Here is a 12,744-nt window from a genome sequence, read left to right as displayed (position 1 = left end):
TGTACTCAGGTTGTGTTGTTAATCATACCATTTAATATTTAATAACCCATTGGGCTAATGAGTGTGAAGTTGTCCCGGAAACAGGTCAGTCAGTCACGTCTGGACGAGAGCCTGAGTGCAGCGGCGTAGTGGCCAGTGTGAGTGTGACTTCTCGCCTCTCTGTGTGTGGGTCTGTGTGGTGTCTTCTCTCCTTCCCTCTGGGGCTCCGGCATTTGTATATGGACTCCAAGACTGGCGGTGGCAGTGGTTCCCTGGCAGGGTTCTCCAGCACTGTGACAGACTCACGTGTGTCTGAATGAGGTCTGCGGGTTATTAAACATGTACTTGGCTTCATTCTATCTTCAGTGAATAGCATTGCTGTCTTTGTGGCCAAGGGTGGAGGGAAAACCACCTGCTTCATTTTGAATCCAAAGAGGAAGTCTGGTGGCGCAGTTCGGACTGACGACCACAATGTCAGTAGTTTGAAACTACTACCAGGACAGAAATAAACTCAGTGACATTGAGCTTGGTTTGGTTTGTTTTTTTAATAACCTCAAAGATTTCCAGAGGAGAATAAGCCTGAAAACATGAGGATGAGGGACACCGCACAGGTATTTTGTAAAACACCGGACTAGCGACTCATTCTTTACTGAGCACCTCACTTGGGCGAGCTTTGTAGCGGGCGCTGGGGTGGCTCAGCAAGGAAGTGTGCAGTCTCAGAGGGAAGGTCAACTGACTTTGGAATAGATGTTTCCATTAGGATTTGGTGGCAGGGAGCCACCCACCTATTTGCATGTTTCGGCATTATTTTGGGAGAAATTACATGTTGCCTGAGACTTGGAAGTTTTCAAGATTGGATGCTATTATCATCCTGAAGGTTGTGATTCTTCTGATTTTCTTCTATTCTTTCTTAACCAGCCTACTTGATTAAGTTTGGTATCTGCCTTAGGAACATAAGGGGGCACGGGAGTCGATGCTCTGTTCTGGGGACACATCTCCCTTCAGAGGCAAAGGGAAATCACTTGGGCAACTCCTGAGAGGAGTAGGTAGCTTTTCAGTGAACACCAGGCATCTTTTAAGACGTGACCTTAAAAGTGTGCCACACTTTGAAAACATTTTCCCAGGTCATTGATTTGGACTTTCATTGTGTGGACTATTTTTGTTGATCTGTCTGCACAGAGTGCCTTTACAATGTTGTAGGTGTTCCTTTTATAAAAATTCAAAGTTGTGTTCCAGGTGTGCAGATTTTAAACTGGATGCTTCACCAGTTGGCGATTCTTTGACAGTCCACTAGAGCATTGTTCCCAGAGTACTGGTGTGTAATCACTGTAGCTACTGTACTCTGCTTTTCAAAAAGGCGGAGGCACGCATAGAAATAAAATTCAATGGTTATTATAATAAATAGTCTCAAACACAAAACTAAAGATGAGTGTTATGAAAAGCTATCACCAGTATTTTCTCACTCATCTAGTTTTCGCTAAAAGATTTTTGGGCAAATCCCTCTAAGACACTTGAGCGTTTTTTCCGTAAGTAGAACATACATTCCATTTACCTTCTGAGTGGCATTCTCTGCCTTGAGTTTAACTGACCCTGCAGATGCCCTCGGGCGCCACTGTTTGAATCGTATTAATAAACCCCGGTTACAATTCCTTCCATAAAATTGTCTTCAGAGCTTCCATCTCACGTAAGAGATTGCCGGAAAGGCCAGCGCTCTGAACTAACTGATCTTCCCCCAATACTTTTGCCACCCATCGAGCTGAGAGCTTGCTGGAGCCAAGATGTCACTTAAAATCGAAAATATCAAACCGTTTAAGATCCCAACTCAAGTTGCTGTGGCGTCCAGGGTAATTGCACAGTCATCATCTGCCAGTGTCTGGACGTCGGCCACAGTGTGTGTGGGTAAAGGTCGGCAGTCTGTCCCCTCTCGGCTCACCTTTGAGGCCTTGCTTGAGCGGGCTACACAACTTATGTGGGGCAGCATTTCTCTGATCTGGCTGCAAACTTTCGTGATTTTCGACGGTGTTCACTGAGTTTTGTTATAAAGTTGATACTGGCCCTCACCTCACAATTATTTTGCTCCCTCCGCCCTTTCTCCCGTGGAACAAAACTTACCCTTTTCTTTTTTGTAAGCCCCTTAACAAGACCAGCATGGCTGTGACTGAGAGGACTTGTCTGCGGCCATCCACCGTTCACAGTTGAAACACATTTTGCTTGGAATGTAGCCATGCATGTGTGAGCCCAAACCCGGGTAGGATTGTTGTTTTTTTTTGACTCCCCCTCGTCAGTCTATTTTGTAAAACGTTTTCTTGGGGGTAGGACAGGACTTGTATATTATATAAGGAAGCTTCAAATGGTTCATGGAGAAAATCCCAGTATCTTTTCATCCAGTTTTTCCACGAAGTATTTAAAGCCTCCTCGGATTTGAAGTTGTTTTTATTTGCCTTATAGTATGTGGTATACTTAGTAAAGTCGAAATGCTGACTGTGGGTCTACTAGATGCTGTATTCTCTGTAAATATCAAAAGCTAAACAATGTGTGTGAAGCTGGAGAGGACAAAGCTGCTTAACTTCAGAAACTGAAAGAAATATAGATGATGGCCCTATTGTGGCGCTTGCTCTTTTTAGTGTGTCATTGCCTCTCAGGTGAAGATGAGTGAAGAGAAACATGCCCTAAACCTTCCATTAAAGTATGTGTGAATTTCATCACCGGTAGGACATGAAATCTTCCTGTCTTGCAGCCCTTCCTCTATGCTTACTTTCTCAATAATTTTTCTTTAGAATAAAAGCCCCTGGAGAATACGGTCTTCTACTGATTTAACCCCACTAATACTAGGAATCTCATCCAGAAGCCTGGGGCGTTGGACCACAGGCGTTTTTCCTTAAAGATTAGGCAAAAGGGCAGCTTTAGTGGTGACCCCTTTGGAGGTCAAACGACCCTTTCACGGGTCACCGAAGACCATCGGAAAACACACTGCTCCTCTATCCATCTCCAGGCGGGTCTGCCCACATGCAGATACGCCCTCCTATGAGTACCTGGCATGAAGACAGTTAACCATGCTGCACCATGCTTCAAGACAACTTTTCATTTATTTGGAATTAGAAATATTTCACGATCTATAATTGCATGTTATTTTTGTGATGAAGCACTATGCCTTAATGATGTTCCATTTGTAACAATGAAAATATATCCTGCATCTCAGATATTTACATGACATTTCATAACAGTAGCAAAATTACAGTGATGGAGTATCAACGAACATAATGTCGGGGTCCCCACAACCTGAGGAGCTGTGTGAAAGGGTCACAGCATGAGGAAAGTTGAGAACCGCTACTCTAGAGGCTTTGTCATGGCTTCAAAGTCGTGCTGCTCTTCTTCCATTGTGGCTGGTCCATATCTTCATGGAGCCACCAAAGTTTGAGCCCACCACTGTCACCTGTCTGGGAAGGAAGTTCTCTGTATAAAATCTTTGTTTTCTTAAATTTGGATTTCTGGCAGGAAAATGTTGGCTCTTTTCATAACCATGATGAAAAGGGGCTATATGCTCGTTAGATAAAGATTACAGTGGAGACTGCGTTATCAATTTGTTTTTTAACAATTATCATTGGATACATTCAAATATAAACAAAAGTAGAGGGAATAATAGGACAAATCCCCATGAGTTAGCCATTACTCAAATTCCATTACTCAAAAAAAAGTGGGGCCAATACTGTTTCTTTCATACCTCTCAAACTCCTTCCTTCCCCCCCACCCCAAATTGGATGATCTTGAAACAATCCTATGTTTTAACCAGTATTTTTCTCTGGAGGAGAAGATTCTTTATAAACACTATCTCCAAAATGCTCTTAGTTATGTTTCTACATTAGTAAGCTAAGACATTAATAGCTGGTACAGTAGTAACTTGGGGGTAATATTTTTTGATTTGCATTGATTTGTTTTACTGAGGAGACAGTAGTGAGGGCTGCTGAGTGTCTTCGCCCCTCCCAATGTGAGTAATCACGGAGATGGGGAGACAGGCTGGTCTGAACCGAGAAGGGTGTGCTGGCGGCTTCTACTGTTGTTTCTGCACAGAAGCCGTTGTCTCCCTGGACACAGCTCAGGGAGGCCACCCTCGTTTGGTAAACAGCCATAGCCCCGGGGGCTCAGTTTGGACTATGGTGGGCCAGGTGTGCTGCTGTTTGCAGTCTAATCAGTTCTGATTCATGGCCACCCTGTAGCACAGTGTATACTGCCCCATAGGGTTCTGTAATCTTCACAGGAGCTGGTCGCCAGGCCTTTATACCGCAGGGCTATTGGTGGGCTCTACCATTTCCAGTAGCTACTGAGTGCTTAACCATTGACTGCACCTGGACTGCATGGTGAAATGGCATTGGCCGCCATGCAATTGGATTCTGACTCAACAACCTTCCAGTGCACTACAGAACAGAACACTGTTCCCATTGCCGCAGCCACTGTGTCCATCCACCTAGGTAAAAGGTGGTGTCAGATGACCCTAAAGAAGAACTGCCCAGTCGGGTTTCAAAGGGAAATCACCAGGAACATATCACTAGGTCTTTTCTCTCTTGGAATCCCAGGGAGCGCGTGGTGGGTGAACTGCTGACTTTTCAGCAAGCAGCCAACCAGAGCCTCCTGAGCCGCCTATGGGAACAACCCCCACCCCCTGGCCCTCAGCTTTATTAGGACACCTCTCTGTGTGAAGGGAGCCCAGTGGTGCAGTGGGTGTGTGCTTGGCTGCCAGCCTGAAGGTCGGGGAGCTGAGACCCCTCCAGCTACTGTGTGGGAGAAAAGATGTGGCAGTCTGCTCCCCTCAAGACTGGAGTTTCTTCGAGGCCCTGTGGGAACAGCTCTGCCTGCCCTACACCATGCCTGTGGGTCAGAATTAACTCCGACAGCAGTTTGTTTTATGGACAATTCCAGCGCAATTTAAAATTCACATACACAATCCTGATGGACACATCTCTTGAAATAGGGGGTGGGCGGCTGGGGCTTGGGTTCCTGGGAAAGTGCAGCCGCTGTGCCTCAGAGTGAGAGTCGGAGGAGGTCAGAAGGCAGTGTTGTGCGTGTGACTTCGAGCAGTGTCTGAAGGATGTTGTCTGTTGTCGAGCTCTGAAACACACAAGCAGTGAAAGACTCCTGTAGCGCACTGCAGCACTGCTAGCCTCGTGGTCTGAGTAGCAACCTCAGTCAGGTCATGATTTCTGTCATTTTCCCCACGCCTTCTCATTGCCTTCCTTGTCGTTGACTTTGAAACCAAGAGGAGCGAGAGACTTGTGGCCTCGCCCATAAGGCCATGTTATTTTGTATTTTTGAGGCAAGTCCTTTATTCAGTGATGGTGGTGGTAATGGAATAGCTTGTTTTCAATGCAGTGTCTTACTCTTGACTAAACCTGAATTACATCCCCATCTGATTTTGTGTCTGTGCCATTCCAAGGCAGCCGGGTTTAGTGTCTCATTTGCTTTTCCCGGTAGGACTTGTTCAGTGTGCTATTTAGTGTTTTCTAAGAAGTGGTCAGTGTGCACTCGCTAGTCTCTGCTAGGAGTTGTACTCAAAGACGAGGGACAGAGGTGTTGTAGAACGTTGATTTCTAATCTCATTTTAATGTGGAAGAGACTCATCTCGGAAAGGGGAATGCAGCCCTGGGTGAAGTCACAGCCAGAAGAAGCCCACGTTTATTTATTACATCCTTGTGTGAAGGATGGGGGACCAGCAACAGCCCTCTGTCTCTCCAGAAACAACATGTGACTCAGAGTGACTCTACATTCAGTAGAAGGAAAACCTGCCTGGTCCTGCCCCCTCCTCACAGTGGTTCTCCAGGGTTATCCGTCCATCATGTGGAGGGGCTGCCTCTTTCTCACGGAACTGTGTGACCAGGCATGATGTCCTTCTGCAGGGACTGGTCTCTCGATTACATGTCCAAAGTAGGTGAGAAGATTTACGAGTCACTGCCAAGGAACCATGGTAGAACAGGGGTAAAAGCACTTCCCTGCTCACCCAGAGGGGCGGAGTTTGAGCCCACCACTGCTCCAAGAAGAAAGGGGCAGGGCAGTCGGTTCCTGGAAAGATTGCAGCCTTGGGAGCCCCACAGGCAGTCCTCTGTCCTGTAAGGTTGCCCACCCTAAGTCAGAATCGACTCGATGGCTGTGAGTAGTGGAAATTACATATATTCCCTTTGTCATAGTGCCGTTAATGTGATTTATGTACTTTTGTGTACTATTATTCTTCAAAAGTTTGCTAAAAAAAAACAAACATGAAAAAATGGTAGCTAGTACAAATACCTGTTAACAGAGAGCTGGCTAGGTGACTGGATATGTGCATGTGGGTATAACCCGTGGAGTAGCTGGTGGTTTTGAACCGCAGCTCTTTCAGTGTGTCACCCAATGCACCACCAGGGTTCCTGTCCCGATGCCCACCGCCATCGAGGCATAGCAACCTTGAGGGGACAGGACGACTGCTCCCCAGGGCTCCTGAGACTGTATCCCTTTTCCCCTCCTGGCAGGCAGGCAGCCTGGTGGCTGTCCACTGAAAGCTGCCAGGCAGAAGTGCAGAGGAAGTTCATGTCCGAGATGGAGAAGTGGGTAAGGATGTGGCTTGAGGACTGGACGCAAAAGCAAGCTCTCAGCACACCTACAGTCACTGATGAGTCATGAAGCTCTTCGAAGAATCTAAAGACAAGCAGCACCAGACTAGGACATGGTGTTCGCACAGTGTCCAGATCACACAGTACCCTCTTTGACAGTGAACCCCGACACTGACTCGGGACCGCACGGTGCTTTGGGACTTCTGCTAGATGAACACATCTACACCTACCACCCCCTTCTCAACCTAAAGTGGAAAATGTAGCCTTTCGGTTTATTTTGAATGCCTTTAAGATGAAATTTTGCTCATTGTAGCTTTGTTTTCTACAGTTGGCCTTCGGTGTCTATTTTTCTGTTACTGCTTTATAATAATTCCTTACAGAAAGATCTACACTTTCGTCATACTGAAGTGTTGTTCTGCCTTTCTCTTTGTCTTTTACATATGTGTGTGTGCAAGAGGGGGATTCCGTCCTGTAATGTACAAAGCCTTGGAAGCCTCTAGAGTCCCTGTGAGTCAGAATTGAAGATCGTGGGGAGGTACACATGTAGGGTGTGAGTGTGCCCGAGTGTGAGGGCTCAAGTCATTTCTTTTATGCCTTCCAACTTGGCCTGGGAAAGCCTTTTTATGTCCACTAGGGCTCTTTTATTTTTAAAGTCTTATTTTCTATGAGACTGGCTTATTTGTATTTGTTTTGCTTTGTTTTACTGGATTTGACCTGTTTCTCTCACTGAAATAAAGGCTGCTTCCCTGTAGATTTTAGAGAGCCACTGAAATGTGCAATACTGTCCACTGCAGGAGCAGGACCTTTGGTGTCGCCCACCAAGTCTCGCCAGCAAGAAATGATGAGCCACAACAGGATTCTTCCACAGGCGTTTAATGTGGGTTCGATTTGCAAATGCGGAAAAAGACCACGAAACCCCAAACTGCTGCTGCTTATATGCGCTTTATGGGGACGTGCTGTGCATTGATTGGTGCGTTTGCCAGAACCCCATGCATTGATTGGTGCGTTTGCCAGAACCTTATTTTGCATACTCCAAGGTGGAGTTATGAGTACGTCATCTCAGCAGCGTGCATGCGCCAAGTGGTTGTTTACCACTTAACTGGGCCACCGCCCTGACTGCCCGGCGCCATCTTGTAATGGCGGCGAGAGCTGCGGTTTCCCACATCGCGAGAGCTGCGACTTTCCACATCTCGCGAGAGCTGCGGCTTCCCACACTTTGGGAGGGTTTGCAGGGACCAGGTTGTTGGCACGAACCAGCGAGTGCTGCCTGTGTTCCCTGAGAGCCCCTTTGGAAACAGTTTGGGTCCTTTTCAAGGGCTAGGTCTTAAAAAGCGTTTTCACTTAGAAAAGCATGAAGCTGAGTTATCCTAGACTAAATGACCTGACTGACATAATCTCATGTAGATGCTATTCGAGGCTCGGGAATCACAGACTATGCCAAACATGCACCTGGCCCCTTGTAGTCCCGTGGCCGCCAAGGCAGAGGGTGGAGCCTCGAGCTTTCAAAGATGACTTTCCTTTTCTCTTTGAGAGATCCGTAACCTTGTCCTTTGCCGTCTTGCATTTTGTGTAGCAGTGTCACTCAGATGTGCTTGGCACCAGCTGATTGAGAGAGCGGTCCTGTCGGGGTTCGTTTGCTTAATGGTACAGTGGGGTTTGAGCGCTCCTCAAAGGACACCCCTCTTAAACTGCCTTTCAGGAGACGCATTGCTGGGCTTGGCCACCGATATTAGGCCTGCAGCCCCGTCTCCGACTGTGAATGGATTCCATGCTTGTTCTCAGTGCCCTGCTATCTGAGGCATGGTCGTGCTGTGCCGATCCACATCATCGAGAGTCAGGCTTTCTGTCCCTCCTTTTCTTCACTGCCCCTCAACTTGACCACACATAATACTCTTCTCTGGGGCCTGGTCTCTCCTGCTAACACGTCCAAGTCGTGTAAGATGAAGGCCCCCACCCTCGCTTTGGTTTTACTTCTTCCAAGACAAATGTGTTGGTTCTTGTGGAAGCCCATGTTAAACACTGTCAGCAGTCTTCACCACCACCATCGTTCACAGGCACCCGTGTTGCTGCTTCCTTGCCCAGCAGAGCCAGTGGCCCTGGTGCGTCGTTGCTTTTGAAAGCACTGTACAGCGGTCTCGAGCAGCTGATTGCCAGCGCAGCATGTCCCTCAGCATTGCCTCCACATCACCCACACTGTTTTACAGATGTTGTCTTTTGCTGGTCTCTTATCAGTTTGGGTAGTGCCTTGAATAACATACCAGGGGACGGACGTCGTGAGTGTCGTAACTTCCTGGGAACACATGGTTGGTGTAATTTCCTTAACCTTCCACCTTAGCATTGAGAGTAAGCACGAGGTCACCATCCTTGGAGGACTGAATGAATTTGTAGTGAAGTTTTATGGACCACAAGGAAGTAAGTACCCGCACTGACTTGTGATCTTCTGCCCCTTAGTAGACCGTGAGACCAGTGCAGACAGGCCAGACCGGCAGTGGGCGGCATGTGTAGTTTTTGTACAGTAAAAGATTCTAACTTTAGAGTCAGGAGGGACATTTTGTTTGAGTCATAATCATTTCATATGTCTTTCTTTTTTATCCTGACATGACAGCATTAAAGCTGAGTTCTAGGTTTTATTTGAATGATTTTGGGAATTATTTTTCCTGGCAGAGGAGGGGAGGGGATTATAGTTGTTTTTTTGAGGGGGGGCGCGCGCAGATATGAGGTTAGCCAGGAGGGGAAGTAAAAGAATGTGACCGTGCCTAACAAGTCACAGAACTGTGAATGGTGCGTTCAAGAGTCTGGTGAAAAAACAAAGAACCCAGTGAATTTGCATAAGAGATGCATCTTTGCTTATACTCTTAACTCTGGCTCTTTTAAAGAAAAATAATCTGAATTTAAGGAGCTATAGGTATGTCCAGGATCAGCTATAGTGAAACTGGGTTAGGCCTTGGGGGGCAGCAAGTCTCTGTGGGAAAGCGGCAGCATACGGGGGGCGGGCGCGGTTTTGATATTTTTTTCCTGGTTGTCATATGTCCCTGGCTCTTGAAGGGACGTCATTTGCAAAGCTATCAGAAAAGATGAATGTTTAAGGGTTGACTTGTACTCAGGTTTATTTTCTAATTGGAAGACTCAGCCCTAATGCATCACATATTTGCTTTTATTTCAGCACCGTATGAAGGTGGCGTATGGAAAGTTAGAGTGGATCTTCCTGATAAGTACCCCTTCAAATCCCCGTCTATAGGTATGTAATCACGGAAAGAAGAAAACGGCTCTACACAGGCCGGGTGGTAATAAATCCCAGCAATAAAGCCTTTGGTTAATTCGTCGCTGACTTAAATCCCACCGGATTGTAATAAGTCTAGATTCTTCTCCGCTGCAGGGTTGTAGAAAGCAAAGAACTCTAAGACCCACTGACCATTCAGGCTGCTAGCAGTGAATGATAAACATACCTTCAGCCTCGCTTCTTCCCATGCCACCTTGTCAGAATTACGCCACACAGTATCTATTCTCATGCTGTTGTTTTAAAAACTTTTGTTCCAATGCCATGTTCACTCCAACTCTGCGTACTGGGGACCCTTGTCTGCTCTCCTTGTCCCACTCTGTAGTTCTCTAAACAGAATCAAGGTAGAGTAGGAACCTCGGGGGGTAGAGGTGGGGGGGGAGGGCTGTACCTTTTCTTCATCTTCCTTTGTCTTGAATTGGAGGATAGCATTAAACTGTCTCTCACTTTAAAGCTCTTAACTGGCACCTTAGGTCTTCCATGACAGGTGCTGTAGCGCTGTCTGATTGAAGGTTGACACTCTGGGAATACTTTGTGACTGTAGAATGGTGGTAGTTTAGCTAACGTCAAAGCCAGCTTCACCCACTTCAATCTGTAGATACTTAAAATGTCAACCAATTAAGTCAGGCCAAGCAAAGAGAATTGGAACATACTGATCAAGGCCAGACTGAGCCTCACTCACATACCAACATCCTGTTGTCTGTCTTCAGAACTAGTGACAGATTTGTCAGCATTTAACTGTTAGCCACAGGTCAGTGGTTCAAACTCACCAACCACCCCATGGGAGAAAGATGAGGCTGTTTCCTGAAAGAGTCCCAGTCTTGGAAACCCACCGTTACCCTATCCGATAGGGTCTCCTAGGAGTTGGAATCAACTTGATAGCAGTGAGCTGAGATCATCGCTCTCCTCCAGAGAAGGGAAACATGGGTTTTAAAGAGATGTGCAAAGGTGGTGTCAACTTACGCTCCAGGCCCCTAATACACCCGGAGGTATCTGGCAGGACAGGTCTGCCTGCAGTTCTTCTCTGCACTCATTGGGGCTGCCATGAGTCAGAATAGACTGTGACCGTGACCAATGTTTCTTTCAAAGTACTGTATATACTTGAGGATAAGCCAATCCGAATAGCAGCCAAGGCACCTAATTTTACCACAAAAACGGCATTAAAAATGTGCTGGAAAACCTAGGCTTATTCATGAGTATATACACTAAATAACCCAGAAGAGTTAGGAGAGCCGCCGCAGCCTAGTTCCCAGTCAAATGTAGCAGCCTCTCCTGCACCAGTAGCCACTTGGGACACACTCAAACTTTGTGCCTTAAAAATCCTTCAGAGCATCTAGAAGTCCTCAGGTGGGCGGGCCCGTTTGAAGATGGTCAGGTGGGGAACTAGGATGGGAAAGGGAGGTGTTAACTTTATGGTGCTCCTGTTTGAGGGGCTTCCACAGGTTTGTAGGAAAATGGAACTGAGAAATAACAAGATATTTTCACACAGTTTTTGAAGCCCGTTTAATACCTCCTACCTTTATGAACAGACAAACACCATCGGTTCAGTCAGGTGTCTCCCAGTACCTCTTTCCTTGGAGACTAGCAATTGGCATGCCAGTCTATCTGTTGTTGCTCCAGGTTCTTAGGAAGAAAGCAAGCAGTCTAGCTGGTTGAAGCCAACAGTGAACCTATAGAAATACAGTTAATTTTTTTTCCCATTTTGGGGGTTCCTTTTTTCAGTTTAGTTTTGTTGGGTTTTGCTCAACAGCTTTATTGGCATATAATTCACATATCATACAATTCAGTAGTGCAGTCACATCAAGAAAATTTGTACAGCTATCAGTTTAGAGCATTTTCTTCAACCTTGTGCTTGTCATTGTTAGTTCTCCACTTCTCCCCAACCTTTCCTCCCGTACCCGTAGGGGACTGTGAACTGTCTCTATAGTCTCCCTAACTTTCAAAGTACAAACATCTCGTGTGCCTGTGACTGTACAGAAGCCAGGACAAGTGACTAGGCTAATCTTAACGTTGTCATTCCTCCTTTGCCTGGCAGGGTGGTGTTAGAACGTGCTGTGCCTACAAGTGCATCGTAGGCTCATGGGGAAGTGGGTCTGGTTGAAATGCTTGTACATGCTGTTCTTGCTTCCTCTGGAGGAAGATTGCCCCAGAGTTTTAATCAGTGACTTGGGGTGACTCATTTTCAGGTAGTTAGCAGTGAAATTGCTCTGAGGCTGGGTTGCAAACATTTGGAGATGCAGTTGCTTACTTAGGATGGCCAACATTTCCTTTTAGCGTTGTCTAGATCATTGTAAAATTATCCATAAGGAGAAGGTGATGAGGTATACACACACTTACCCATTTTAAAATCTTGCCCCTATAGTTCCTGGCCAGGCACGCCTTGCTCCCTGAGCCATGCTCTGAGCTCTTAGTTTAACTTGACACATGCCAATTCCCTCTCCCAGCCCCCCACTCATCTTCGCGCTGCCAAACAGTTGGCACAGCTGCATCTCGCTGCGAGCCTCTTCTGGGCAGTACAATGGCACCCACAAATCTTTGGAAGGAGAAGGAAGGTGACGTCTTGTGGGGCTTCTGAACTTCAGCAAATAAAATGCCACCTGTGTCAGCCACTTCAAACCCCATGTTGGGATTTTACATTCTCGGCAGTGCTCACCTGGATGCTCTCAAGCCAGGCATGAATTTCTGAAAATGGCTAAAGTCCGCTTAAGCCTAGGCAGTGAAGCGAATGGGAACGCCGAGTAATAACCCCTGGAATATAAGATGCTGTCTGCTTTAGGAGCCGATTAACGTGCAAGGATTGTGATTTTCCTGTAACCTGCTCCTGGGAACTTTCAGAGGAAATTTAAAAAGAACCACCTCTCATCAAACATGGCATCATTAGGCTAGTTGCACGGTTTCCCCAGAGAGGTCTTC

General features: G+C 46.5%; 1 protein-coding gene across 2 annotated transcripts in view; it reads left to right on the top strand.

Annotated features, from left to right (window-relative positions):
* UBE2H (ubiquitin conjugating enzyme E2 H) overlaps positions 1–12,744 on the top strand; it is a 93,699-nt gene that overhangs the window by 46,961 nt on the left and 33,994 nt on the right. The window contains exons 2-3 of one of the 2 annotated variants that reach the window (XM_075558658.1): positions 8,890–8,966; positions 9,718–9,792. In XM_075558658.1, coding sequence (XP_075414773.1) covers positions 8,890–8,966; positions 9,718–9,792 — 152 coding nt within the window. The remainder of the gene's footprint in view (positions 1–8,889; positions 8,967–9,717; positions 9,793–12,744) is intronic. The other variant, XM_075558659.1, reaches the window with a different exon arrangement.

Source organism: Tenrec ecaudatus, chromosome 9 (assembly GCF_050624435.1).
Source record: "Tenrec ecaudatus isolate mTenEca1 chromosome 9, mTenEca1.hap1, whole genome shotgun sequence".
NCBI classification, from domain to species: Eukaryota; Metazoa; Chordata; class Mammalia; order Afrosoricida; family Tenrecidae; genus Tenrec; species Tenrec ecaudatus.
This window is presented reverse-complemented; position numbering and strand designations above follow the sequence as displayed.